Source organism: Ambystoma mexicanum, chromosome 9, assembly GCF_040938575.1.
Source record: "Ambystoma mexicanum isolate Mex_15411 chromosome 9, UKY_AmexF1_1, whole genome shotgun sequence".
NCBI classification, from domain to species: Eukaryota; Metazoa; Chordata; class Amphibia; order Caudata; family Ambystomatidae; genus Ambystoma; species Ambystoma mexicanum.
The window spans coordinates 1,354,636,446-1,354,664,142 of record NC_090931.1 but is presented as its reverse complement, the minus strand read 5'-3'; the positions used below and the strand labels follow the sequence as shown (position 1 = coordinate 1,354,664,142).

The 27,697-nt window shown below is 44.5% G+C and overlaps 1 protein-coding gene across 2 annotated transcripts in view; it reads right to left on the bottom strand.

Moving 5' to 3' along the window:
* Positions 1–27,697, bottom strand: part of LOC138489128 (contactin-associated protein-like 5) — a 1,755,478-nt gene that overhangs the window by 72,061 nt on the left and 1,655,720 nt on the right. Inside the window, exon 19 of one of the 2 annotated variants that reach the window (XM_069616764.1) lies at positions 12,443–12,664. In XM_069616764.1, coding sequence (XP_069472865.1) covers positions 12,443–12,664 — 222 coding nt within the window. Of the gene's footprint in view, positions 1–12,442; positions 12,668–27,697 lie in introns of both variants that reach the window. The other variant, XM_069616763.1, reaches the window with a different exon arrangement.

Here is a 27,697-nt window from a genome sequence, read left to right as displayed (position 1 = left end):
CCGCCATATCCTTAGATGCTGAGAAAGCTTTTGATTCGGTTTCCTGGGTCTATCTCCTCAAGGTGGTAGAGGCATTTGGGATGGGGCCGGGCTTTATTAGATATGTTAAGCTACTATATACTGAGTCGGGGGCCCGAGTTCTGACCAATAGTTCCATCTCTGAACTTTTCTTATTGGGCAGGGGTACCAGACAGGGCTGTCCGTTTTCGCCCCTGTTGTTTGCATTAACTATAAAGCCTATGGTGGCTGCAGTGAGACTGAGGCATGCGGATAAGGGCATAAACATAAGGGGGTCTGTCCAATTGATTTCCCTCTATGCTGATGACACCTTACTATATATCCGCGAGCCTAAGACAAATATAGCACCCGTAATGGCAGAAATACAAGACTTTGCTGCCTACTCTGGCTACACGGTCAACCGTTCCAAGTCTGAAATATTTCCACTCACACCATCTACTGAGTGCCCCGAAACGTTGCACGGCCTTAAACAGTCAGATCAACATATCAGGTATCTGGGGATCCTGGTATCTAGAGACAGGAACACACTATACCTTGATAATCATGAGGCTACTCTGCAGACCATCATTACGAAGCGTCAGTTATGGGGACGTTTGCCGATATTTCTGCACAGCAGAGTAGCGTTCCTTAAATTGGTAATTCTGCCCAAGCTGTTTGTTAATATTCCCATATGGCCGGGTAGACCCTTCTTTGCTAAGCTCCGGTCCATGGTAGTGACGTTCCTTTGGAACGGGAAAACTGCTAGAATCAGTTGGGAAAGGATGACAGAGACATACTCCATGGGTGGCATAGCGGCTCCTGACTTTGAGCTATATTACCATGTGGCTCAAGAACAATTTGCAAAACACTGGTATGATACCGCGCAGGAGAGACCCCATGCACTAATAGAGGAATATACCACACATCCCACGAACATTCAATCAGTTATATTTGATACACAATGCAAGGACACATGCAAATACAACCCAGTTAGCTGTACGGTTAAAGCATTGGAAGCCATATATAGAAGATTGCAAATAGACACACCATACAATCCAGAGATACCTCTCTGGAACTATCCAGGTATACTCCCCAAGCATGATAGCGCAATACAAGAAGCCTGGGACCCCAATATGGAAATGAAGATTGGAGATATGTTCATAAACGGCAAATTTGTGTCCCTGGGGGAAATATTAAGAGCACTTGGAGGTGGGCCACTCAGGACGCTTCAGTATTACCGCATGCGGTCTGCATTCCAAAAAAGTGGCTGCTGTTTCCTGACGAACCCCAGCCACACCATGTGTACAGATGGTTACCACTGCGGGAGCCCTGGGAATATCTAGACTCTATGTTGAGGTACAGACCCAAACCCCCACCATAAACACGGTGAAAGAAAAATGGGAAAGGGACTTGCAGATGCCTATTGACGACGCGAAATGGCACAGATACTGTTGATTGACTAAGAGGGTCTCCCTAAATGCTGGCCTGCGGTTGATCCAATTCAGGATACTGAACAGGCTACACTACACCCCAATTAAAATAGCCAAATTTACTCCAAATGCCTCGGATGCATGCCCCAAATGCAACATGCCACAGTCAGGGGACTTTCATATGTACTGGGAGTGTAGGGAGGTGTTGAACTTTTGGGGAAAAGTTGCTGAAATGCTTGAAGAAATCACTCAGATCCCCCCAGACCTGAAGCCCAAAAAATACTTATTTGGGGACATAGGCAAATGCTCCGAGAAAATTAGACGATTGTTCAATGTTACATGTGAAGTGTATCCTATTGAAGTGGAAAAATATGAACCCACCCAATATGAACTAATTTCTTCGTGAACTGGCATCTGTCAATGAATCAGAAGAACAATATGTAATATCCCGCCCCACAACCTGCAGACCTAAAGACATATGGGGCCCTTTCAGGACCTATTTATGCAACCAGTCCTCGGATGATGATGAATCTGTATAATTCTATGTAAATGTCATGACCATGTTGTCTATAACTTGCTTTGTAACTATGTGGTGCAGGAGGTGAGGTGATATGTATCCCTATGTTGCTGCTATTAAAATAATAAAAAGAGTTTGAAAAAAAAATCAAGTACTCAAAATCCATCAAAGTTGCTGGGGGTCTCTAAGGTGGAGGGAATTAACACCTTTCTGAGAATTCTCCCTAACAAGTCCCTGAGACCTTGCTATGGAATCAGGGATTTGACTTTGTCACATATCTTACAGCACTCCAACACCAGCACCAGAAATGACCTAGTCCATGATCAAGAAAATTCAATAAAAATATCTCTGAAATATATTCTCTACTATGCCCTTTTCCTAAGTTCATTAGTTATTATGTTCCCTCCCACTTACTGATTTAGAGAATGTTGTGTTTGCTTAATTACATTGGTGTAAAAGGTTTACTACTCATAAACCATTATTTGTCAATAAATGTTAGGAAAGGAAAGTGTACTTTGATACAAAGGATATGTGTAAAAAGGCTTGACAAAATACAGCCAGTTATATGACTACACAGAAGAGTGGGGAGACTGCTGGTCAGTATAAAGACCCCACCCCAAACCTTGATATTGCATGATCAATTGTTTGTATATGATTGTGCCCCTGCACATAACCGATTTTAAGGATATTGGAGCGGAACAGGGCTGTGAGCGGGCTTTTGCCGTTGTTTGTATTTTGTATTTGTATTTATTTTATTTATAAAGCGCGGCCAGGCCCAAGGGCATACGGGCGCATAAGTTAGATCTGGTTACAATTGTAGTTGAAGGCATTCAATAGGGTTACGTTACAATGCAGTTACAGTTACAAGTGGGTACAAACTTAGTCATGCAGATGCATATATACATAGTCTAGTATAAGTACATTAATTACAAGAGTGTACCAAATGACAGTTGATCATGCTAGGATCAGGCTGTCATAGAGTCCATGTTGTGAAGCCAACACTTAGTGTTATGCTTAAATAGGTTAAATGACGGTTCTGCTCGCAAAGGTGCAGGTATTGTGTTCCATAATTTGGATGCTTGTACAGGGAAGCTAGCACCACCCGAAGTTTAAATCTCGGTATGGACATAGTGTTAGCTTGTGCTGCTCTGAGTGGTCTTGATGAAGTGTGAGGTGTAAGTTGGTTGGTGAGGTAGGCTGGTGCAAGGTTAGCCCTGGCTTTATGTGTGAGGGCAAGAGTTTTAAGGGATATTCTGTGCTTGACTGGAAGCCAACGTAGCTTGCGTCTGGTCTCCGAAATGTGCATTTTTTTGGGGATGTTGAGGGCAGCTCGAATGGCATTGTTTTGAATTACTTGTAGTTTGTTGATATTCTTGTGGCTAGTGCCTAAGTAAAGGGCATTACAATAGTCTAACTTGGATAGGACTAATGCTCTAGCAAGAGTAATGCAATTGGGTGAGGAGATGAATGGCCTACATGCAGTGATCAGCTTACAGGTGTAAGCGGCTGATGATGCTACTGCATTAGTTTGTTTGGAAAAGGATAAGGTGGCGTCGATGTAGACCCCAAGTGTTTTGGTGTTATTTGACACGGGGATGAGATTGCCATCTATGGTGAAGGCATTAAATGCAGGATTAAGCTTTTTGAGTTTGGCGTGAGTGCCAAGGATGATCAACTCGGTTTTTTCGTCATTAAGACATAGTCCGTGAAGTGCCATCCAAGCTTGAATTACTGAATAGATTTCATTGAGGGTTTTGCTGTCTGTTTCGTAGTTCCCTGAGATAGGAATAAGTATCTGGGTGTCGTCGGCGTAATTGGTATACGTGACACCCAGATAGTCAAGGATATCAAAGAGGGGCTTTGTGAATATATTATAGAGTGTCGGGGACACGCAAGAGCCTTGCGGGACTCCGCAGGGTACTGGAGAGGGTTCAGCAGAATCAGTGGGAGAGAAGACCCTCATGGTTCTGTTCTCCAAGAAGGAGCTGATCCAGGCTGTGGCTGCGTCTGAGAAGTGAGCTGCAGTTTTCAAGTGGTGACAGAGTGTTTGATGGTTGACCAGGTCAAAAGCTGCTGACAGATCAAGCAATAAGAGGAGTGAAAGTTTACCATTGTCTTTCAAGATTTGGATCTGGGTAGTGAGATCTATTAATGCAGTTTCCGTACCGTGTCTCGGTCGGAAACCTGACTGCCTAAGTCCTAGGAGGTTGTTAGATTCTAAGTGGGCCTGTATTTGTAAGTAGGCTGCTCTATCCAATATTTTTAATAAGAAAGGTACAGTTGTTATCGGTCTATAGTTAGACGGGTTGGCTGGATCAAGAGTAGGTTTTTTTAGGAGTGGGATGACCCACGCATCTTTTAGGTTATCAGGCACTACTCCCGTTTTGAAGGAGGCATTGATGAGGTTGGTTATGAATGGTGCCAGGTCGTGTGCTGCAGCTTTGATGATCGGGGCAGGGCAGGCATCACCTTGGCAGTTTGATGGCTTAAGTTTCCTGATAATGTTTTCTACTTCCCAAATTGAGAGGGGTGAGAAGCTGAAAGGTTTAGAAGTAGATTTAAAGGTAGGTGATTTGTTAGGTAATTGTTTGTAGTCCGGGTCAGCAAGTAGCAGGGATTTTTTTGCGTTGATTTTAGATTGTAGGCGAGTTATTTTATCTAATAAGGCCTTCTGAATATTACTACACCATAGTGCATCTGTGACACATTTGTCTATGGGGGCAATGGGTGATTCAAGTTCTTTTAAAATCTTAAAGAGTTCCTTTGTGTTGGATTCTGCTTGTGTAATCCTTTTGTTATATGTGTCCTTTTTAGCAATAAAGATGGCTTCTTTATAACTAGAGGAGGCAAGGGTTAGTTCAGTCTTATTGGAAGCTGTGGGATGTTTCTTCCAGTGTGACTCTGCGGTTCTCTTAGCTTTGCGTAATTCTCTTAGTTGTGGCGTGAACCAAGTGTTGAGGTGACGCTGTGGTTTGGGTTTCCGCAATTTTAGGGGGGCAATGGTGTTCAGTGCTTTGAGTATAGCCTGGTTGTAGATATCCACTAGGACTGTAGGGTCGACCTCTGGGTCGATATTGTTCAGGATGGGGAGTAGTATAGGTAAGAGTTTGTCAGGTGTGATATCTTTCTTATTTCTCGTGCTGGTGGCTGGGGCAATGATAGGCGCTAGGTGAGGTGTATTGGCTTTGATAGAGAAGGTTATTATGTGATGATCAGACCAAATGCATGGGTCATTGGATAGAAGGTCAATAGGGCAGTTGAGGTGAGTGATCCAGTCCAGTGTTCTGCCTTTGATGTGAGTGGGCTCGTGAATAATGTGCGTGTGACCCAAATCCGATAGGGTGTTAGCTAGGACATGGGCGTTAGTGTCTTTAGGGTCATTGAAACCAAGATTAAAGTCCCCAAGTAAGATTGTTTGAGAGTTGGGTTTGGTGTCTATGGTTATGAGTGATGCGATGTCCTCTATAAAGGAGGAAATGGGACCTGGTGGTCGGTAAATAAGGTGTAGAGATACCGTGTGGTTAGGTGATAGCGGTAGCTTAATGGACAAGGATTCAGCTGAGGGGATTTGAGCATCCTGGATGACTTTGATGTCGAATGTATTTCTGAATATGAAGGCGAGTCCACCTCCCTTCGTTTGAGTGGAGTTTCTGTCGCATCTAATAATAGTATAATCATTGGGTATAGCAAGGGCCAGGGATGGACCGGAGGCAGCATTGAGCCAGGTTTCCGTGACTGCGAGGAAATCGAGCTTTTCGTGAGATAAAAGGTCAGCGATGTCGAGAGCATGGGCAGGAAGAGATCTAGCATTCACCAAAGCTGCTTTGATGAGCTTGTCTTTATGGGAAGATTTTTCAGGTGGCACAGGTAGGTCGTGTAAGTGGGTAAGGGCTGGCTTGGCTGAGTCAGTGGTCGAATTGGCAGGGTTGTGGTCAGTATGCAAATGTTTCGTGCTGCGGACTCTTAATCTAGAGTTTCTGGTTAAGATGCTGGGGTGGTGGGTGCATGGAAAGGTAGGTAGGCTAATTCTAGAATTCAATCTAGTGTTTCTAATGGCCGTAGTACAAGGTTGGTTAGGTGTTGGTCTGGTAGCAAAGTGGCGTATCCATAGTGCTGGATCATCCAAATACGGGTTAGCAGGTGTCATGGTGATAGGCCGCGGGGTGGTGGTTAACATGAGTGAGCAGGTGTAAGTGTCTTGATTTGGAGGTGGATTAGGTTGACTAGTCCCACATCTAGTGTAGATATACAGTAGGTGAATGACAGTAGATAGGCACCAATACATGATGTGGGCAGTGTTGCTAGTAAGCAGGGGTTGCAAATGAGGTATAAAGGCAACCATAAGGCATAAAACAAATCAGTCAAATGTGGTCGTGTAGGCGACCATAAGGCATAAAACAAATCAGTCAAATGTGGTCGTGTAGGCGACCATAAGGCACAACACAAATCAATCAAAAGTGGTCTTGTAGGCGACCATAAGGCATAAAACAAATCAGTCAAATGTGGTCTTGTAGGTGACCATAAGGCACAACACAAATCAATCAAAAGTGGTCTTGTAGGCGACCATAAGGCATAAAACAAATCAGTCAAATGTGGTCGTGTAGGCGACCATAAGGCACAACACAAATCAATCAAAAGTGGTCTTGTAGGTGACCATAAAGCATAAAACAAATCAGTCAAATGTGGTCTTGTAGGCGACCATAAGGCACAATACAAAGCAATGAAATATAGTATGTAGGCGAATGTGGCGGCATCAAAGTACACAGTAGTGCGTAAGCTGAGGAGGAATTAGGTATCACCTGGGTTCGGGTAGGGCACTTAAGCTAATAGTGTAGAAGGGCAACAACTGAGTCCTGAGTCGTGCCAGAAGCTACAAAGCTAAAATGTGTTCTAAAGGTAGAAAGCCTAGAGTCAGTGACAATAGATATAGGGTCAAATGGGGCCACTGGCTGATCCGTGTGGCGTGACAATAGTTGTTTGATAAATCTTAGCCATAATGTGATACTTCATACTATGTGTATTACATGCATACAGGACATGTGTCAAACAGGTGAAGGTTTAGCATTGAGAGCAAGTGGATTGTTCATGAGAGTATGCGACGTTATGTTTCTTTTTGAGCATGTGCTTTACTTAAATAGACTTGCGCTTAGAAAACGATCGGCAGTAATGAGGAAGGGTATAACAAAGCTTGATTTTGTAGGCAGTGTCGGTTCTAGTACGCAGCTTACCGTCTGTGTTGTCTGCAGTGTTCAGTTGAGAACAGTCCTGCAGGAGAGGGAGGAGGGAGGACGAGGAGTACTGTGCCCTGATCTGCTTAAAAGCTTAAATCCATCCAGCTCACAGATCGCAAGAGCAGTGGATCCTGGGCTGTTCTTGCTGTTTATTGCTGTTCCTTTATGGACAGAGGTATGCTGTGCTGGGATGTGATGTGCTGTGTGAGACGGAAGAGATTGTCCGGGATCCGCTTGTGGCTTTTCCTACCTGGTTTAGTGTTCTTGCTCAGTGCTCTGCGTGTTCGTGGTGCCTGTTTGCTTAATGGCTCAACATCTTAATTGTGTAATGGTTCAGCTTCTGAGTTGTTGAACCACTGCTGAGTTACCAGCTGGCTGTAGGCTTAATGTTCCTCTGCTGATTCTGCACATCTTTGTATACCTTTGTTTAGCTTTTTGGATTCTTCTTATGATGTGGACTGTGGGACTTGGACTGAGAAGTCTTCAGAGAGGGGGTGGCAGTTACCCTTGGAAGTGCTGGATGAACTGATTGACCTTTGTCATCTTTGTGGAAGGACAGCAACTCAACCATAGGCTAAGTGACTTAGGGGGTGGAGGGTGGAGTCAAACTTTAGCCTCCCCCTAAACCGGTCAAAAGTTCTCTCAGGTTACTTTTAATTATTTATTTAATTATTTGTTTGTTTTGTGTGACTTGCTGATTGGGTTTATTACACTTTATCACTTTTTTTTATTTTTTATTTTAACTTAGAAAGCTCTTTATTATGGCTAAACGCAAGACCAAGGAGACCCTGACTGCATCCGATATGGTTAAAAAACACAAGAACTCTCATGGAGTCCGAAGGTGTGGGAGACAGCAACCTTTGGATATATATTTGAAGGATATGGAAGGGAGGATTGAACGCATCTTAAATACCAAAAAAGCCATTCTGGCTGTTACTAAGAACTATCTTGATGAGTGTCCAATAGGACTAGTTACAGAGGTTAGGGAAGGAAGGGGAGTGTTTTCCGTTCCCACTTCAGTTCCTCCTCAGAATAAGAAAGCTGATCTTTCCTCTGGTGGTCAGCCTATTTTAAAAAATCATTATATCTCTAATACTCAGGGGAGGCTCTTCTGGGAGGGGCAAACCTCATGCAGGCCATGGATTCCGTCACAGTGTCATTTTGTGCATCTGAAAGTGATACTTCTTTTGCCACTGAATTTAAACAAGTGGAAGAGATTTTGGAGAAGAAGCTGGACCCAATAATGGAAATGTTACTCACTTTTAAACATTCCATTATGGGTTCTCTGACCATTATTTAGGACCTTATTCGGTCAGTCAAAAGAGATCTAGTTGACAAACCGAACCCTAGTGCAGCAGGGGTTTCCTTGACTTCACAACCTGCTCCTTGCCATAAGCCCAGCAATATCCTTATATTGTCTGGTTAGACCTACACTACTCTGGCTTCTGCTGATGTTGTCACTTCAAATGTCTTTTCTCCCCCTCAATCGGCTTTGCAGGGCTTAAGCTCTTCTATGCAGTTGTGGAAATGAGGGTGGGGGGGCATTGAAGGTGTATAAATGGGGATGCAAAGTTATTGGATCTTCCCCCTGGTGCAGCCCCACTGGTGGGAGATATTATCAGATTTACCCCACTTTGTAGAAGCTATGAAGAGCCAACATATTCTCTAATGAACAGGGCAATTAATTTGATAAATAGCAACTTGCAAGGCCCAAAGATAAACCAGTTGACCAATCGATTTCAGGAGTTGTCGACCATCAACAAAACAGACTGACCGATTGTACAGTGCCCAGCTTATCCAGTTATTGGGGCAGAGAACACCCACATTGTAAGAATGGAAGGGTTGAATTCCTCTTTGGAGATTGGATCTAGTTGTTGTATTGCTTTCCATTCGTGGAATATAGTTGGAGCTAAGGGTAGGTTTCAAGATCTGACTATCTTGGCATTTCTGCAGCAGTTTGATATTCTTTTATTGCAGGAAACATGGGAACTAAATTATCTTGTTTTGGATGGTTATGTTTCATTTGCTCAACCGGCTTCCAAGAGACACGGTGCATTTGGTTTTTTGGCCATATTGGTTGAGTCCTCTTTGGCCTGCATCTGTCAGAATGAAGTCACAAACCTTTCTTTTCTCCAACATGTAGTGCTTCCTTCTTCAGCCCGAATAAGTCTGAGCCAAAAAAAGTACTATATTTAGGTCATATATGGAGGATGAGGTGCTCCCTAGGTGTTATTTTGGTTGGGGCCAACTTTAATCTGAAATTGGGGCTGATATAGCAGATGATCTTTTTGATCTGAAATGAGAGGGATTAAGGCACCTAGTTTGCAGGAACCCCTTAGCTTTATGAGATGTTTGCAACTGGCTAATAGAGTGGGCTCTCACAGCTGGCCAGGTCCCTCCAGATGTGCTGGGCAAGAACACTTTTTGTAATTATTTAGGTTCTTCCACCATTCATTACTTTCTTGTTGAGGCCAAAAACTGGCACATGATAACAGGATTTGGAGGTACTCCCTGAGCCTCACAGTGATCACTTCCTCATTTTTCTAAGGTTCTCATGGCAGTGTGATCGGTTGCAGGTCACTCAATTTGCCCATATTGATTGTTTTGAAAAAGCTCCTCATTAAAATTATAGGCTTTAATGTGAGAATGTAGACTCTGAAATCTTTTGCATTTAAGGGCAGCCAGATCAGAGTTGTACCAAGAGTTGCACTTTTCAGAAGGCTTCAAGTGGACCCTCATGATAGGGGCAAGAGTATCAAGGGTGTTAGAGATAGAGATTTTGAAGTTAACGAGGGCTGTGTCAAGGTGGGAGTCAGCCGCAGGAGTAGGAGGCAGAGAGTAGGTGGAGGCAAAGGCAGCCGCAGTAACTCTTTTCATGGATTTGGTGACTTTTGGACTGAGAGACCACACATGAAGTGGAAAAGCAAGAGGAGAGGAGAGCTTCAAGTGTGATGAGAGAAGAGAGTGGACCGTCCAAGAGAGAGAGGTAGTGAGAGGGATAGAGAGAGGGATGTCAGTAGAGATGAAAGCATCCAAAGTGTGGCCCGCTGTGTGCGTGAAGCCAGAGGGTAAGATAGAGAGGGAGAAAGAATCACATAGGTTGCGTGAGGCTCCTGAATAGTCAAGAGAGTCAGATGGATGTTGAGATCACCCAGCAGGAGGAGTTGAGAGGAGGGAGGAGGAAAGTAGAGAGGAGGCCAGATCAGCCAAGTCCTGGTGGCCAATAGAAGGTGGCCATGAGGAGAGAAGATTTAGGTGAGAGTGAAAGCATGCAGACTAGGAACTCAAGGGAGGAATAGGCCTGAGCAGGGATGATGGACACATCTATCCATTATGGGAAGATCAGGGCCACTCCCCCTCCTGTCCCCTTGCGCCTGGGAACAGGGAGGATTGTGTATCCTTCAGGGAGGAGTGTGTCAAAGCTCCTTGAACCATGTCTCCATGGTGGTGCGCACATCAAGATTCATCAATTCAAGGAGGTTGCAGATGTCAGAGAAGCGTTGGACAGCAGAGCGAGAGTTAAGCATGGAAATATGGAGCAGATTTCTATCTTTGAAGGTCTTCCACATGGGGCGCAGGGGACGGTGGTCCCCCACCAGGGTGGCAGAAGAACCAGAGGGATAGTTGAGGGTGGTGGAGGAGCCAAGGCTGACAAAGGAGCCGGGACAATGAGGAAAGGCGAGGGAGTCTGTGCAGAGGAGGAGGAGGGCATGGTAGGCAAGGGAACCTGTCCAGGGGGAGAGGTAAGGTTTGAGAGGTGAGGTAGGAGCCTGTCAAAGAAGAGAAGGTTTGGTTGAGGACCCTGAACCTTGATGGTTCCTTTCTGATAGACATTAATGATGACCCTGGAAATGGCAAAGAGGTCAAGGAGGACCTCCCAGCGGGTGCAACCATTAATAGGAGACAGGCAATAGGAGAGAGAAGGGCGACCATGTATAGAGTCCACAAGTCGAGTGAGGGAACAACAAATGGGATATCTGTCAGAGTCTCTCTGGTGAAAGCCGTGACATAGGTCTCTGCGATAGGAAGGCCTGGGTTGGTGACCAGTATGTCCTCCTTAAGTTTCTTCTGGCCAGATTTAATGATAGGAGAGGGATAGGAAATAGAGAGCAGGGCAGTTTCAGTTCCAGGTTTGGGGCAGAATCCAGATTTGCGGGTGCCAAGAACAAGATGATGTTGGACCTGGATGTAGGCAACGTGATCCATGATCTTCAGGAGGTAGGGAACTGTGGGAATGGGGTGGTAGTTTGTCTGGAGGGATGGGTCTAAGGAGGGTTTCTTGAAGAGCGGTAGGACCCATGATTCCTTCAGAGAAATGGGCACTGAGTTTGTGGAGAAGGATGCTTTGATGAATGGCTGTGAAGAGGTGTATAAGTGTCTTGGCACAGTCTTTGATGATAGGCGCCGGGCATGTGTCGCATTTGCAGCATGATGGTTTGAGGCTCTTGACAATCATGGAGATGTCTGTGTCTGAGATAGGGTGGAAGCTGAAAGGGGTGCCGGGTTGGGAAAGTGAGGGGTTTGGTGCTATGGGGGTTGGTGATTTGGTGAGCATGGTACGTTGCTTGACAATGATGTTTTCTTTGAGAGAATTGACCTTTTCAGTTAGGGTGTTTTGGACTTTTTCTGACAAGGTGCTGTCTACTGTCAGGTCTGGCTGGGGGTGGAAGGAGACTCTAGTTCCCAGAGAATGGTAAACAGTTCCCGGGAGTTGGATGAGGCATTACTAATTCTAGAGCTGTAGCATTCATTTGATCCATTCAACATTGACATTATTATACATTTATCTTGTGTATTCATACATACATAATGTAAATTAGCATGACTAAAATTCATAATATTTTAGAATATAGAAATGCAGGTTTGGAACGGGCCCATTACTCCTTAATACATATTTATTCATATAGTAAACACTGCCCAGGTATTTTTGGGCAAAGCTTCACCGACCTGGATGTGAAACCGATTAATATCAGGGTTGGGACTTCTCCACTTCTTGAGTTTCTCAGTTTGTAAAATGGAATTGTGAATGCACATATATAATGCAAAGAAAACGCACTTTAGTTGCATTGGCACCAATGTATTTTTAGACATGCAAAAAGCAGCTGTGCAGGTGTTAACGTGATTTTGCATGTTCAAACAGCATTTTTGTATGTGCAAAAGTACCATCAATTTGATACATTTTGCACAAGAGGGTCAATTAACTTTCCACCTTATTCAAACTGCAAATGGACTGGCATGAGGAATCATGTCAATCTTTTGCAACTTACCGTTTTGGGTGAGAATCACTGCCATGGAATTTTGGAAAACATAATTTATGTAGAGCAAGATACTTGGAGAGTGTGCTGTTAAGAAGTTAAATGATATGGTCTCCTTTGGCAGACGTGTATCAGCATAAATAGATGATGGTGGAGTGCTGTGGTTCCTAGTCACTGGATAAGGCGTCTTGAAAGTAAAGGTGACTGATGTGCCTGCCGCAAACACTGCAGATACTGCTGTAGAAAGAGACAAAACAAGCACTTTTCAAAATGATGCCGCAAAACGCCCATTGGTAATACCTTTTGCACACATTCAAGGGTAGTTTATGATTGTACAGGGCCCCAAGTTAAACATATATTTATTTATGTTTGTATTTATTTATTGTGCATTTGTAAGTCGCTTGTACATCAAGTATATTGTGTTTCAAAGCACACACAGGGCAGTAGGGAGGAAACATGGGAAAGAAAGCATATACAACAATGAAAGATAGAGGCAGACCTACTAGGCCTTGTGAGCATTCAGAATGTGCAAGTGCAGAGAGAAAGGGACGAGGGAGTGTGGCGGGGTAAGTGCTAGATGTATCAAGAGGGAATTGATAGGAAGTGAGCAGCTGTAAGTGCATGGGTGGAATGGTCAGCCGCAAATAATTAACTGCAGGCATGTGATGACATGCGACAGTGCGTGCCAAGGCAAAGTGCTGGGAGTGGTGGAGACTGTAGGCAGTTGGTTGTGGGAGGTGAGGGCCCATGAGGACACATACGAGCTCTAGTAACCAATCTCAGAAATTGTGGGATTAGCAGAGGAGGGAGGAAGGGAAGGAGGAGGTGAAAAGTAGAGTCTTGAGGAGCTTCTGGAATTTGAGCAGATCTGGCTCAAGACGAAGAGGAAGCGGGAGGCTGTTCCATATGAGGGAGGCTGCTGAGGAAAGAGAGCTGCCACCAGCTCACTGTTTAGTGAAGCGCTTAACACACAGAGAGTTGGTGACAGAGGAGCATACGGATCTGGAGGGAGAGTATTTAGTAAGAGCAAGTTGGAGATAGCATGGTCCCCACCCCCAGAGAGCCTTGTGGATGATGCAGAGGGATTTTAATTTGATCTTTGCAGCAACCGTGAGCCAGTGGAGAGTTTTTAGGGCGGGAGAGATGCAGTCCCTTGGCTTGAGGCCAAGTATAAGTCTTGCAGCCCTATTCTGGATTATCTGGAGGGATCGCAGAGAAGAGGAAAAGGCTATTGCACTGGTCTAGTTCTGGAGACATTGAGCTTCTGGGTGAAAGTGGGGAAAGGAAAAATTCCTTTGAGGAGATGGAGTTGAAAGTGGGACTTCTTGGCAACGTCCTGAATATGATGGATGAAGGAAACCAATGAGTCAAATATGACTGCAAGGTTTCTGGCTTCAGATGAAGGAGAAGGGGGAGAGCCCATAGAGCATGGCCAGAGTGAGGGACAGAAAGAGGGAGCAGGAGTCCCAATAGAAAGGATTGGAGTCTTGCTGGTTTTGAGAAAGAGATCATTGGACGTACACCAGGACTGGATGGCACATAGGCAGTGAGGAATGATGGAGGGAGTAGGAAGGGGATCAGAGAGAAGTTTGAAGAAGACTTGTGTGTCATCTGCATAACACTGGAAGTTTGGGGAGAAGGCGGAGATGAGGTGTGCAAGCAGAGCAAGTTAGTTGTTAAAGAACCAGGGAGAAAGGTTGTGGCCCGGGGGGACGCCACAGGTGGAGGGGTGGGGGATGAGAAAGCCTGGGATGGACAGTCACTTCGGAAAGTGGTTAGCCAATCCAGTGCCCTCTCTGAGATACCTAAGGTATCATGGAGACATTTTATGAGGAAGGAGTGGTTGACCATATCAAATGCAGAGGAGAGATCACGTACAATGAGAACAGCTGAGAGCTGGAGTCAAGAGATGCAAGCAGTTCCTCACAGATGTTCAAAAGAGCAGTTTCTGTGCCTCTGGATGCTCCGAATCCATATCGATGGTCCTGGAGGCAACCAACAACTTCAGTGTGCTGAGTCAGTTGGAGGAAAACCAGTTTCTCCAAGAGTTTCACAATGAAGGGGATGATAGATATGAGGTGATAGTTGGCTGGACAGGACAGGTCTTCAAAAGGTCTTTTCTGGAGGGGGAGCACAAAGGAGTCCTTGAAGAAAGATCCAGTAGCAAAAAAGCTGTTGCAGAAATCAGGAATGCAGGAGCAAGGGAGCCAATGTTGTCATTACAGTCTCTGGAGGCGCAGGGGGAAACAAATCTGTTTGGAAGAGTCCTTAATGGAGCGGACAACTCTGGTGACCTCATCAGGTGTCATAGGAGAGAAGGGAAAGAGAAGGGCAGAGAGAGGATTTGAGGGCAGAGGAGGCAAGTGGGTGGGGGAATGGGGGAGAGGGGAAAAGGAAAGGCTGCTCAGGATGAGTTTTTGCAGTGAAGTGTGTGGCCAATGTGTTGCAACGGGCCTGGGAGAGAAGAGATGAGGAGGAGACTGCGGAAGGGTTGGCTAGTTCTCTGCAGATTTTTAAAGTGTTCAGCCATATTATTGGATGCACCAGAGACAAAAGCCTGGGTGTGGGCCCTTTTCTTGGTGCAGTTGGAGAGTCTGTATTGCCTTTGGATCAGGTGACACGCCAGTTTGTCAGAGGGTGAGCCTGAGGTCTGCCACTTCCGTTCTTCTGCTCTGCACTTTTGTTTCAGCGCTACACGTTCAGCGTTGTACCATGTGTTATGCTTAGCGGCGTGTTTCAGGCGGATCCTCATGACTGGAGCAGGAATGTCAACAGTATTAGTAATGGCAAGATGAAGGATGCAGAGAGCAGAGTCAGAGGTAGAGTCTGGAGTGGGGAGAGAGGGTGGGATGAAGGTCGATGCGAAGGCAGCAACTGACACTTGTTTCATCGGATGGATGTTTTTGAACAAAGTTGGCATGGCTGGGCAGCATGATCAGAGGGCTGAGAGGACCCAGGTGAGAGGAGAGGAGAGAGTGGTCTGTCCAGGAGTGTGGGGGTGATCAGTGAGGAGGCGAGTGAACAATTTGTGTGGATGAAAGCATCAAGAGTGTGTCCAGCTGAGAGGGTAGGACTAGAAGAGAGAATAGAGAGGGAGAGTGAGGTGAAAGGGTCATAGAAGAGTGTGAAACACCATGGTTGAGGAGTCAAGGTGGATGGTAAAATCATCCATGAGAAGGTGTTTAATGGTTTTTGTGAGGACAGAGGAAGAGAAGTCAGACCGTTCAGACAGGAACAGGGTGGTAGAGCCAGGAGGGCTGTAGATGGTGGCAATGGTCAAATAGGAGGTGGGAGAGTTGAAGAAGGGACGCACTCAGGAAAGATAAGAGCAACACCGCCGCCCGCACGGTTAGGGCGAGGCTTGGAATGATATTATAGCCATCAGGGAGAAGGGAGTCAAAAGCAGTGACTGAGCTGGCCTTGAACCATGTCTCAGTAAGAGTAAGGAATGTTGAGGTCAAGGTCTTTAAGAAGGAGGCACATGTCAGCAGAGTGTTTGATGCCCAAATAGCATTACTCTTGACTAGATGCACGAGATCTCAACCTTTGAAGGTTTTCCCAGGGAGGGGTACAGATGGGTGGTACACCAGTGAGAGGGGGGGCAAAAAAGGTGGACGAAGGAGTAGCAGGAGTAGGAAGAAATGTAATGAGGGACACCAGGCACCAGTCAAAGAGGAGGAGGTTGGGTTGAGGACCCTGAACCAAGATAGTGCCAGTGTGATAGACATTAACAAGGCACCTGGATGATGTAAAACCCACATATATGTGTCTATGCATGCAGTACTTATTCAATTCTAATAAATGTTATTGTTTTTGGTAACAAACCATTACAAGGTGGAACCCAATGTCAACTTTAACAGTAAACTAGTCATTTAACATACAATGAGTTGCAACCCATTAACCTAGCCCAACAGTTCTCTTTCCTTCACCACAAATATAAGACATTCAGATTTCTTAAGTGTACTTGTCCTCTGGCAAGAAATTAGTCAATGTTTGAAAGTTTCTGGTGTCCCTCCCATTCTACATATCCAACAATTTCTATCCTGTTTCTTGAGTTCCTATTATTGGGCCCCTACTCACTAGGGTCCCCAACAATTTCAAACAACGCCTCATGAAACATGTGGCAATATTTCATTTTAGGAAATCTTACAACATACACTTGTATTGTTTTCTCGGGAATAGTTCTTTGAACACATTGTAGTGTGCTAGACGGCGAATGCACTCTCTTCAATCTACCAGCTTAATTTCTCCCAAAATATTTAACAGGATGTCCATTAATGCCTGGATAGGAGAATCGATACCCTCAAGAATGTGTTTGAATTCTAGTTCACAATTTTTAAATATCTATTTTTATGTAATGCCAAGCACAGATCTATGAATAATGAGCCCACTGGAGAATTTAAGATGTTGTGGTATAATAATAATTTAGCCATGTTGACAAATGTTTTCCATGATATAAGTCCTAATTCATGTCTTATAGTCATCAGGGGGAGTTAAGCTGGTTGGCTGAGTAATGTTTCCAAAACAATTCCTCTAATCTCACAATGTCTTTCAAATGTATTATTAATAATTTCAGGCTATAAAGTGTTGCCGGCGTTACCTTACCAACATACAATCTAATAACTGGCAGCAGCATATATGTGCTATATTTATGACATTTTCCAGGCCTGAGCATACAGAAGAGCAACATAGATCAAATCACATACGTTCTCGATTTTGTATCTATCCACATACCAATCCTGATTGCCATGTTGATGGCCACACAAACTAACCGGAATAGCTATCTTTGATTTATTTAGTTTAAGGTTTTTTCCCCCTCAGATTTTGAAGAATGTCATGTCTGACTGGACGTTTGGAGTTTCTACAGAGAAGATTGGGATTTGATTGGTTGTAATATGTGTAGATGAGTGGCTAGAACTAAGTATAGATGTGGTAGGTACCTCAATGGGTTGCTCATCAATGAATATCAATTTGTGGTCACTGGAGGACTCAGCCAAAGCAGGAGGAGCACAAGATTCGAGAGGGTCTTGAGGAAGAGTAAGGGAGGTTGTGGTTAGTATAGGGAGAATGGTGTCTATGCTTGTGACACCCCAGAAGCAAAATAGTGCCTTTTTGTGAATATTAATGACCACTCCCCTAATCAGGGTGGCATTTATGAGCATGGGCCACCTTTTCCCCCAATTGATGCCTATGTGCATAGAGGAACGTGACAGTGGCAGCCTGCATGAAAGATTCCCAGGCATTTGGATAATCAAATGAATGAGAATGTCTGTGTGGTTTCCTTGAAGAGGATTTTTATCAGCATGCAGACCTCGGTTGGTCTTGAGTATTGACTTTATTCAGGTTATTTTTTGCAGCGCTCTGGGTGAAGATTGGGCTACAGACAGTGAAGATAGAGGATGCGGCAGATTTCAGAGAGTGAGAGGGAGATGATTACAAAGTTTACACAATGCAGAGAGGGGGAGATGGGGGAGATGGGGAGGAGCTTGGGGAATCAGGGCAAGAGAGAGGCAGTCCCCTTGGGAGGAGGAAGAGGAACATGATGGGCATGTCAGGGAAGAGTGAATAGTCAGAACGTAAGAGAGGTGGCTTAGAGTTGACCTTCAGTGGGGAAAACTGTAACAATTGGAAGGAGTGCAAGATAAGGGGGTGCCTGAGGAGGAATAGTGTTGGGAGAGGGAGGTGGTAATGAGGCACATCTCAGGGGAGGAGGAGGAAGTTCAGGAGGAGACTATGCAGGGTTGATAGACTGGGGGGTAAGGGGTCCGAATTTGAAGATGGAAGAGGAATAACAGTGGAATAGACATATGCCAAAGGAGGAGCAGGTGTATTACATGTGATGTGATAGAGATTCTGCCAGGGGAGTTACGTGGAGTAGATGGTGAGTTAGAAGTGTACAATAGGTTAAGATGATCTTGATGGCCGGAAAGCCTGAGACAGTAGGAGAGCAATTGTGGAGTCAGATGAACTTAGAATTGAGGGGGTGGGAGGAATATCGCAAGACGACATTTAAGTGGTATATATGAGAATTGTATTCAGAAGTTGCAGGGCTGGTGCATGCACTAGGCAAAGTAGGCAACTGCATAGCATGCTGCCCAGCTGGGGGCACCAAAGAGCAGGTTTTCCTCTATGCTTTCATGCATTACAAAAGAGATGTAAACCAATCTGAGTTAACGTAGCTGCATAATGTCCTCCTGCACTTAGGGGGTGTTTGACTGAAAATCACAGTTCTCCCATTTCTTGGAACCTCTAACATGGTAGTGAAAGCAGGGCTATTAATGCATGTTTCTGAGCAGCATAGTACACAGTGTGGGCCACATAAAAGCATGGAGGCATAGCAAGAAGGAATGTTGATAAATCTATGTGGTCAGAACCAGAGCACTCACACCAGCTAAGCCAAGATTCACAGTAGAACCCATGGAAACTCTAGCAGCATCAAGGCTGCAAACAATACAAAATAATGCCCTTCGAGCCACACTTGACTTAAACAAAACTGACCACATATCTGAAACCAGAAGAGCTGCCCACTGGCTTCCTGTCGAGGACAGAATACAATTAAAATGCCTCACTATTGCCCATCAATGTCTACTTTAAGACACCCCCCCACCCCTCGACCTTACCCAGAGGATCTCCAAATACATACCAGGAAGATCTCTCAGATCATCCAACAGCCAACTTCTACTTACCCCAAGATTCAGACAGAAACAGACACAGACAGGGGGCTCTAGATTCCTGGTGGTGGTGGCAAACCTCTGGGACGATTTGCTGAAGCATTTGTGCTCAGAAACCTCATTCCAGCATTTCAGAAAAAGAAAAAAAAAACTCAAAACACACCTACTTAAATAACCCAGAACTTCCACAAAACCTATAATTGACGTTTCTTTGAAAACAGCATGTATGTAACTCTTTTTTACCATTGTTTTTTTTAGTTTTTTTTTTACCCTGAATGTAACGCAGAGCCTAGATGCCTGAGGGCTTTGTGCACTACTATAAATGCCAGAATAAATACAAAATGTAAAATGAAAATGTGCCAGTCAAAGTACTCCTCACCGGTAGGAGCAGCAGGGAGATGGGGTGGGTGTAAGGACCTCATTCAAGTACAGCAACACAGAGATAAAGGGCCTTATCCACATAATCTCAGAACAGGGCAAAGTGTGCAGTGTTTGTAGCACATGTACTCGAACATTCTCATGCGCATGAACATCCTGATATAGGAATAACTTATAAAGCAATGTGGGATGAGCTGGCTGAGTAGGGACCCCACAATTGATTTGTTGAAGCATTTGCTTTCCACTGGAAGCAATACATATGTGTTCATGTAACATTAAACCTACTTCATGAATATACTTTATTTTGGACACACACTATTTGAAAGATGAAATTATTTCTAGCTATCTGAATTCACAGCTGCAAGCAGTATCTAGCATTTTGTGAAAGTTAACAAAGGTGTCCAATTAATTCTCAATGTTCTGTTCTAACTTCCAAGGCAATACTAAACCGTGCAGGTGATACATCCAAGCTAATCATGCTGGCTGAGAATATGCGCTTTTTAAAGGTAAATGCATAACACTCAACCAGGGGTGGACTGGTAACTGAAAGAGGCCCTGGAAATAATGTTCAAAGTGGCACCACATTACATATTATCAGCAAGTCCAACCCTTTTCCTATGAGAACATTTTGAAATAAAATAGGTTTCCACACAAAAGAGGACCAGGGTGCAGAAGCCTACCAGCAAATCTCCAGAGTGCCCTATAGGCCAGTCCACCCTTGCACTCAACCTATCAACCTACTAACACATGTTGTGGGTCTCTTGATGATCAGTTGCTGGCTATGTATTAAACGTAGAGTGAAAGGTTTTAAACAAATTGAACATTTTGGAAAGTCACATTAGCAATTTGATGATGGAAAAATGGTCTGAGCCTCCAAATGGTTGTCAGCCATAGATTTCCTAGTGGGCATTAAAATTATAATTATAACGTGCTTAATACCGAAGACTTGTTTCTAAACGTGAAACCGGGATTCGTTCATGGGGCATACTGGACAGACCTGGGAGTGCAGACTTTCTGCAAAGGGCAATGTTTGTGTGTATGTTCTTCAGACCTGCAACAGCTACGCCTACCACTCCATCTACTTCACCTTTCCCTTCTAACCCCTCACAGGTACATCTGTTAAAGAGCTATTAACACGGGCTCAGTGCACCCCAAAACCCTCAATGCTCAGAGAACAGATGGTCACTCACTGGTAAGAGATGCGGATTGGGCTGGAGGTTCATATGATAAACTATCTCTCCACATGTGTGAGAGCTAGCAGGCTGCCTGAATCTTGAGCTCATGCTGTACCCAGTCTTTGCAAATCAAACGTATGTTGTCACTGCCTATGTGGAGCAAGTTGTCTGTTGATAGAGTTTGCCCTGGCTCTGAACATGCTACACCTGTAGAGGTGTATGATGAACATTGGCACTGGTCTTGCACATGCTGTACCTGCGCCATTGAATAATGGAGGTTGCACTGATACAGTGTGTGCCATAAATATAACAGTTTGGGTAAAATGTGCACAATCCCTTCCAATCTGTTGTTCTGCCCATGCTGTACTTGCACATATTTTTTAGTGAAATTTACACTGGCCCTGGCATGCTGTGACAGACTTGTTTGCACCAGAGTTGCACAAACCTCCCCATTTTGTATCTGTTTGTGAGGGAAGCTTGCTTGGCCCTCTCCAAGTTGTTCATGTACCCATTTGTTAGGGACACATGTACACAGGACACAGTACATCCATACTGTGCGTGAACCCACTTGTGAAAGAAACATGCACAGGCCTGTCCACTGTATACATGCACTTTTTTGTGAGGGGTGTGAGAAACCTGAAGGTGTCTCCCTGTTTAAACTCAGGGATCATTCATCCAGGTGGCCTGGACATGCCTATCACTATTGAATCAAGTTCCTGCAGGTGGACGAGTGAGGGAGGATCACCTGGATGTGGGGTCTTCGGGGAGTGGGACACTGACCAGTGAGACGCAGTATTCCCCTTCTATTAACAACCTTTCGCCATCCATTTTCCTAGGACATTCCAAACCACTTCCCCCCCTTTTTAACTCTAACACTTTCACACCATAAAAAAGACAATGGACTAACACAAGAGCCATTTACATGACATGTCCCACTACCAGTGCCAGGCAAAGTCAGGCAATTGATCAGAACCACACACACCTGACGGCCCTTTCCCTTCCCCCAGGCATAAAAGAACAACCCAGTATGAGAAAGCCGAACACAGCAGACGGCTACAACATGGCAGTTCATGAGAAGGAGAAAGGTGGCTGGAATTGAGAGGGTGGCAAAGAGAGACGTGACCTTGCCCCTTTCTTCCCTGGCTCATGGAACCTTCAAGGAGGAGAATGCAAGACCGCAGACGATAGCACAACTGTCCTTCTGCAGATGTCAATGGTACACATGCCAAGCTTTTGCAGATTAGGTGAAGCAGAGGGGATTCCTGCACCCGTGGTACCGGCCTTGACTCCAAAGAAGCCGAAAGCCAAATGGTTCATCAGAGCCGTTGAGTCAAAGGGCGGATCGATAAGCACTGGGCTGTGTTGAGAGAGAATCGTAAAGTGGCAAGTTTGAATTGAAACAAGTGAACTATAATTGAACTATTGAAAGTGTGAAGGGGAGATCAGCAACAGAGGGAAACCGACACCATGTGGTCTCAACTCAAGGCACTCTGGTCGAGCCCCATATTGAGGAATTACAGAAACCAGATGGCCATAGGAAGGCCGCCAAAGGAAACAAAGTGATCATACGTGAGGGTCGAGCAATAACCCTGTACAATCGAAAGACTTTGATTTGCAAGTTGGCTAAAGTAAGGGAAGTGAATCCCACCTAGTGAGATTAAGAAAGGGACGTGAATCCCATGAACATTTGAACCAAGTTGAAACCACTTAAGATAAGGCACAAGTAACCCGGAAGAGGGATGCTGAAGTAGGCTTGAAGCTAAAACTCAAACACTGACAGACGAGAGAAGTACGAACCTGACACGAGGGAGACCCGGAGGTGAAGACGTCACTGAAGAGCTGTCAGTTGAGAGAGGTCTGAGTCCGAATGAGGAGATCCCAGGAGTTAAGCTATCATCCAAAGAATTAATCTAGCAAGGGTCAGCCCCAGAAGAGGGGGACCTAGGGATGAAACCATCACCCTATTGTAATTATTGCAGAGACATTGAGACGAGAAGGGGTCAGATCAGAAGAGGACGACCCAAGGGTGAAGTCATCACCCTGTGTGAACTGTAACTTGAAATTGAGGAAGATCATCCCAGAAGAGGGGGACCTAGGGTGGTACCATCACCCAACGAATATTGGATATTGAATAAAAACTTATTGACCCCATGTATACCTACTCTTGAGGATCATCACATTGCAGCAGTCCCTCAGTGCCATATTTAAAACGGCCACCTTCCGAGAGTCGGCTACCAGTCCTTGCTGTATTAATGCTGTATCTGTTTGACGTGGAATAATGAACTAGTCCTGCACATGCTGTATGTATACTTGGTTGTTAGGGAAGCTTTTAGTGACCGTGCACATGTTGTGCTTGTTCGTGGGATGCATCCACTGGCCCTGCCCATGCATCTACTGATGGATTTTGAGGAAAGTGTGCATTAACCTGGACTATGCTGCTCCTGTCACCATGCTGTTTGTTTGGAAAGCTTGAGCATATAGTAATTGTATGTGCTATATTTTTGAGTAATACTTCTACTTTTTTAAACTTGACAACACTGCTGCATAGACTGTGGCTTATGGGTGCATGCAAGGCAATGTGGCCCTGATCCTTAGCATGCTGTACTGTCTTGGTCTGTGATAGTAACAGTAGCAGTGTTGCTGAACATGATGCATCTGTCCAGTGTGAAATGGAAGCTTTCAGTTCTGTGCCCTATGTTACTCAAGTTTTTTGTATGAGTGTCTCTATGTCTGAAACACACATTATACCTTTCCTGTTTTCCAAGGAAGTTTCAATAGCTTCTGCACGTGTTGTCTTGTATGTGTGTGAACAAAATGTGCACTGTTTGTGCCAATACTGTACCTTTGTATTGAATTAAGCAAGTGGTGTGGCACACATTAATACAACACAATTTTTTGGCTTTCCACAGCAACCTGACTAGCACCTGGAGGACCTTTTCTGTGAGTTTTTTTTTTTTTAGAAAAGGACATCTAAAGACCATTGCCCAGTAGAAATGGCAAAGCTTCAAGCTGGACAGGGCACTAAACAACCCTTATTAGGAAACCTGGTGAAAGTAGAACTTTCACCAACCTCCACTCCACCTTGTGACAGCCTGGTTGGGAGGCGTAGCTACTGCTTCATTTTCGTATCTGTCCCTAATAGTAGCCTGCTCACAGTAATCAGCCTGGTCAAACAATTCTCACCAAGTGGATTGCCTGAAACACCGGATGGTGCTTTGTGCATTGTACTACCTGCTTGCAGATGGTGGGGACTGGCTTACTCCCTTTCTCTCCGCCAGCTTTGAGACTCCAAAGTAATTCCCTCCACTTGCCTGAGAAAGAAACCAAGCAAATGGTATTCCGCTGTCATTTCCTGATACCTGGAAATACATTGTGAGGGGGCTACCAACAAATAGAGCTAACAGTGGTGGTGGCAAAACTACTGACAGTCACTAACATCATCTCACTTTCAGTGAATGAAGCTGCGGTTTCTGGCACTCTCTATAATGGAGCCTTAATGGATGAAGCTGCGGTTTCTGGCACTCTCTATAATGGAGCCTTAATGGATATAGGTAGAGGCAGGGCAGAGGCAAAGATATGGCAAGTAAAGCCAGTGGTAGTTCGAACTTCCAAATCAGGGGTGCTGACAGAGAGACAGTGGAGTGGAAGGAAGCAATAGCATGCGTCCAAAAATCTTTGATTAGACGCCTACTGTATGTAATTAAAGTGATGTACAATAGCCCAGACATCTGTGTCACAGAGGCACACGTATGAGTGTGTGTGTATTGGAAGGGGGAGGAGATGTCTGAGGGTCATTATTTTCAATGCTACTGATATAATCGATGTTTCACGATTCTAACTAGTTGTATACTCTAGCTGTTTGTTATACTTGGGCAGTATAGCTCAGTGGCAACGCGCTCATCTTAGAAGCAAGACGATGCAAAGCAACATAGGTTTGAATCCGAGGTCCATGCTTTGAAACCTCTTCGGTATAAGCACATTATAAAAAAAAACTATTATAATTATAAAATGTGTGCATAAAAGAGAGTGATTTATATTTACCTTGTTACGAAAAGGTCTACAACACGATAGTGAAACTGCAGCTTGTGAACCTGGTGGGCAAAACATGCATGTGAAGTTGTAAGGACACATCTGGGATGAGGGGGTTTTATAGTCAGGACATCAGTGGTTTGTAGTGGTGGCTGCAAAAGTACCTTTCACCTATGGTGGCAAAAATCCTTGCACCGGCCCTAGGAAGGTGTCCGCAGACTACTAAAACGAAGTGGAGTTTAGTAAGGAGAGTGGGTAGCTGGGCAGATATGGGAACTAATAGGAGGGGAAAGACCTTGCGGGCGGGTCTTGAACAGTACATGATGAAAGGAGGGTAAATTAGTTGGTCAGGAGGAAAGCAAATGTGAAAAGGACAGCTGGGTTAAGAGCAACGGGTAGAGTATTAATGTAACAAGGGGACAGTTAGTAAATGGGTGAAGCGAAAAGAGGGCGGAAAGAGAATCAAAAGAAGGAGGGACTGTGTCAGCAAGACTTGCGCAATGAGGTGAAAGTGCTCTCTGGGAAAGAGAGCAGGAGAGCAATATAACAAGAGTGCAGTAGGGAGCGAGAGGTTGAGAAAATATTTGCATAGAAGATTGCTGGAGAATAGGGCAGGGTAGATGCACACATAGGAGGGAAGAAGGAGCAGGCATAGATGCACAAGAAACAGAATTAGATAAAAAAGAAGAAGGGTGTGTCACATAGTCGGATAAGCAATAGAGGATTCACTGGAAATGGACAAAAAGGAGGAGCAGCCACAGAAAAAGAGCCACACAGGTTGAAAAAGAGGTTGTGAAAAAGGATATAAGGACAGAGCACAGGAGAGCAAAAGGTGAGCCATTGAGAAGATGTCGATGAGCGATGTGTGAAAGAAAGGGCTTGTTACACAGAGCAACCGGGAGCAATGCAGGAAATACGCATATGAAAGAATGCAGAGTTGCTGGAGTGATAGGCTGAGATAAATATGGAAATTGGATGGCAGGAAGACGAGGAAGAAGAGGGAGGAAGATGAAGGGTGAGAGACTCGTACAGAAAAACTCAGGGCGATGCATAAAAAACACCGGGAAAAGGAGGCAGAGGTGAGAAGGTGCTGATATAATCGAGGTAGAGAGACAAAGAAAGGGGTGATCGAAGAACTAAGAGGGGAGACAAGTGAGTCGACATCAGTGATGGGAATATCATTTAGTGCAATCAGGAGGGGAAGCATGAAAATATAGGTAGGATGAGAGAAAGGTGTAATATGCAGCATCACACCAAAGAAGAGGGCAGCTAGATGGAGGAGCTCAGAACAAGGAGTAGTTGAACAAGTTTTGACGAAGAAGGGAGGAGGGCCAAACGAGATGTAGTTAGAGATGAATGCAGACTAGGATTAAGCGATGATGATGAGTAAATAAGGGTGAAGGAGGTGAGAAGGAACAGATACAAGTGAGATGGAAGGCAAGAGGATTGGCAGTGACGGAGGATACAGAAAGTAAATGAGAAGTTGCTAGCAACAGTACTCACAAGAGGTGGAAGAAGTCATAGAAGGGTCATTTTGGAAGAAGGCAGCAAGCAGGCTAGGGCAAGCTCAGAGAATGCCAAAGAATTAATTCTTGACAAGCCTTCCTTGATTGATCCACCCACTAGAGTCCACCCGGATCCTTGCAGGCACAAGGTCCAGGCCTTGGATGATTATTGCAGGGAGATGGCGGCCATTTGGTAATGAATCCTTGAAGTCGCCTTGGGTGCAGGTGGTAAGGCCCACAGGCAGGGCAGGGTAGCACACCTTTTGAAGACTACATGTGAGTGTATGGGACCAACTTAAAGCAGGGTGAGGAGTGGAAGGACTCAGCGGTAGACTGAACAAAGTGGTACTACACATTCAGGAAATATTTTCTCCATCCCTGCCACCTTCAGCAAACGAAGACGCACATCATTCCTAACATGCTGGATCACACATAAAGATCCAGAGCGGCAGCAGCATCTGCAAAATGTAGAATGCTAACTAATTTGTGGCATTTACCGTAGCATTTATGAATTCCTTACTTCAATCATTAGCAGTGATATAATGCAAACAATATCAACAACATGAGCGAGATACTGTTAGGTCTGTTCAATGGATGGTAGCCTATCCAAGCATTATGTTATGATATTATGTGATATGATCAGTCATTTATATTGTGCATTTTCCCCTGGTCCCCTTCTGCGACCAGATATTCTAACATGTCCGCATATGCTAAAATTGGAAAAACACATTTAGCATCAGCTGTGCTTCTAATACAAGTTTGGGCAAACGTTTGACAGATCCATACTTCGTGAAAATCTGAAGAAACCATGAACAATCTGATCATGTCACTGCTGTTTGCTGTAAAAAAGAGGAATAATCAGATGGTGCATCAAAGACATTCCAATGTGTCACTTTGGAGAAATAGAGGACTATTTATTTAGTATTCTGTATTACACAAGTACATAGTGAACAATTAATGTGTGTGCTTTTGTTCAAAGTGTTATGTGATAGCTACATTGTCTCTACTTGCTAGCCCTGGCAGGCAAAATGGGCAAAACCATTTCACTCCATTCCTAATAGGTTTGGGCATAACGGATTAGAGCAAAACCTGCTTGTGCCTTTCTGCATTATGCAAGCAGCAAAACAGGTATTACGTGCATTTTCTCATGTCGTTGTCTGTGTGCAAATGCTAGATAATATAACCTCATGTTTGTTTGCATTTTGAATTTGTATTTGTTGATTTATATCGCATTTTCTCCAAGGTGCTGAATAAGTAACTGGTGGTACAACAAATTAAAGTGAATACATGATAAACTGAAAAAAAAACTACACGTGAGAAACTAGTTTCATGAGTAGAACAGAGAACAGACAAAGTTGTAGAAGGTCTGATACTTAGAGGACAGGGATTCCAATTTTCGGCAACAAGTAGGGTGATGGAGTGGAATAGGGATTGCACAAAGGGGTGATTGTGAACAGTCAAAAGAAAGAGGGATTGAGAACATAAAGAACCACGGTGGACATAGAGAGA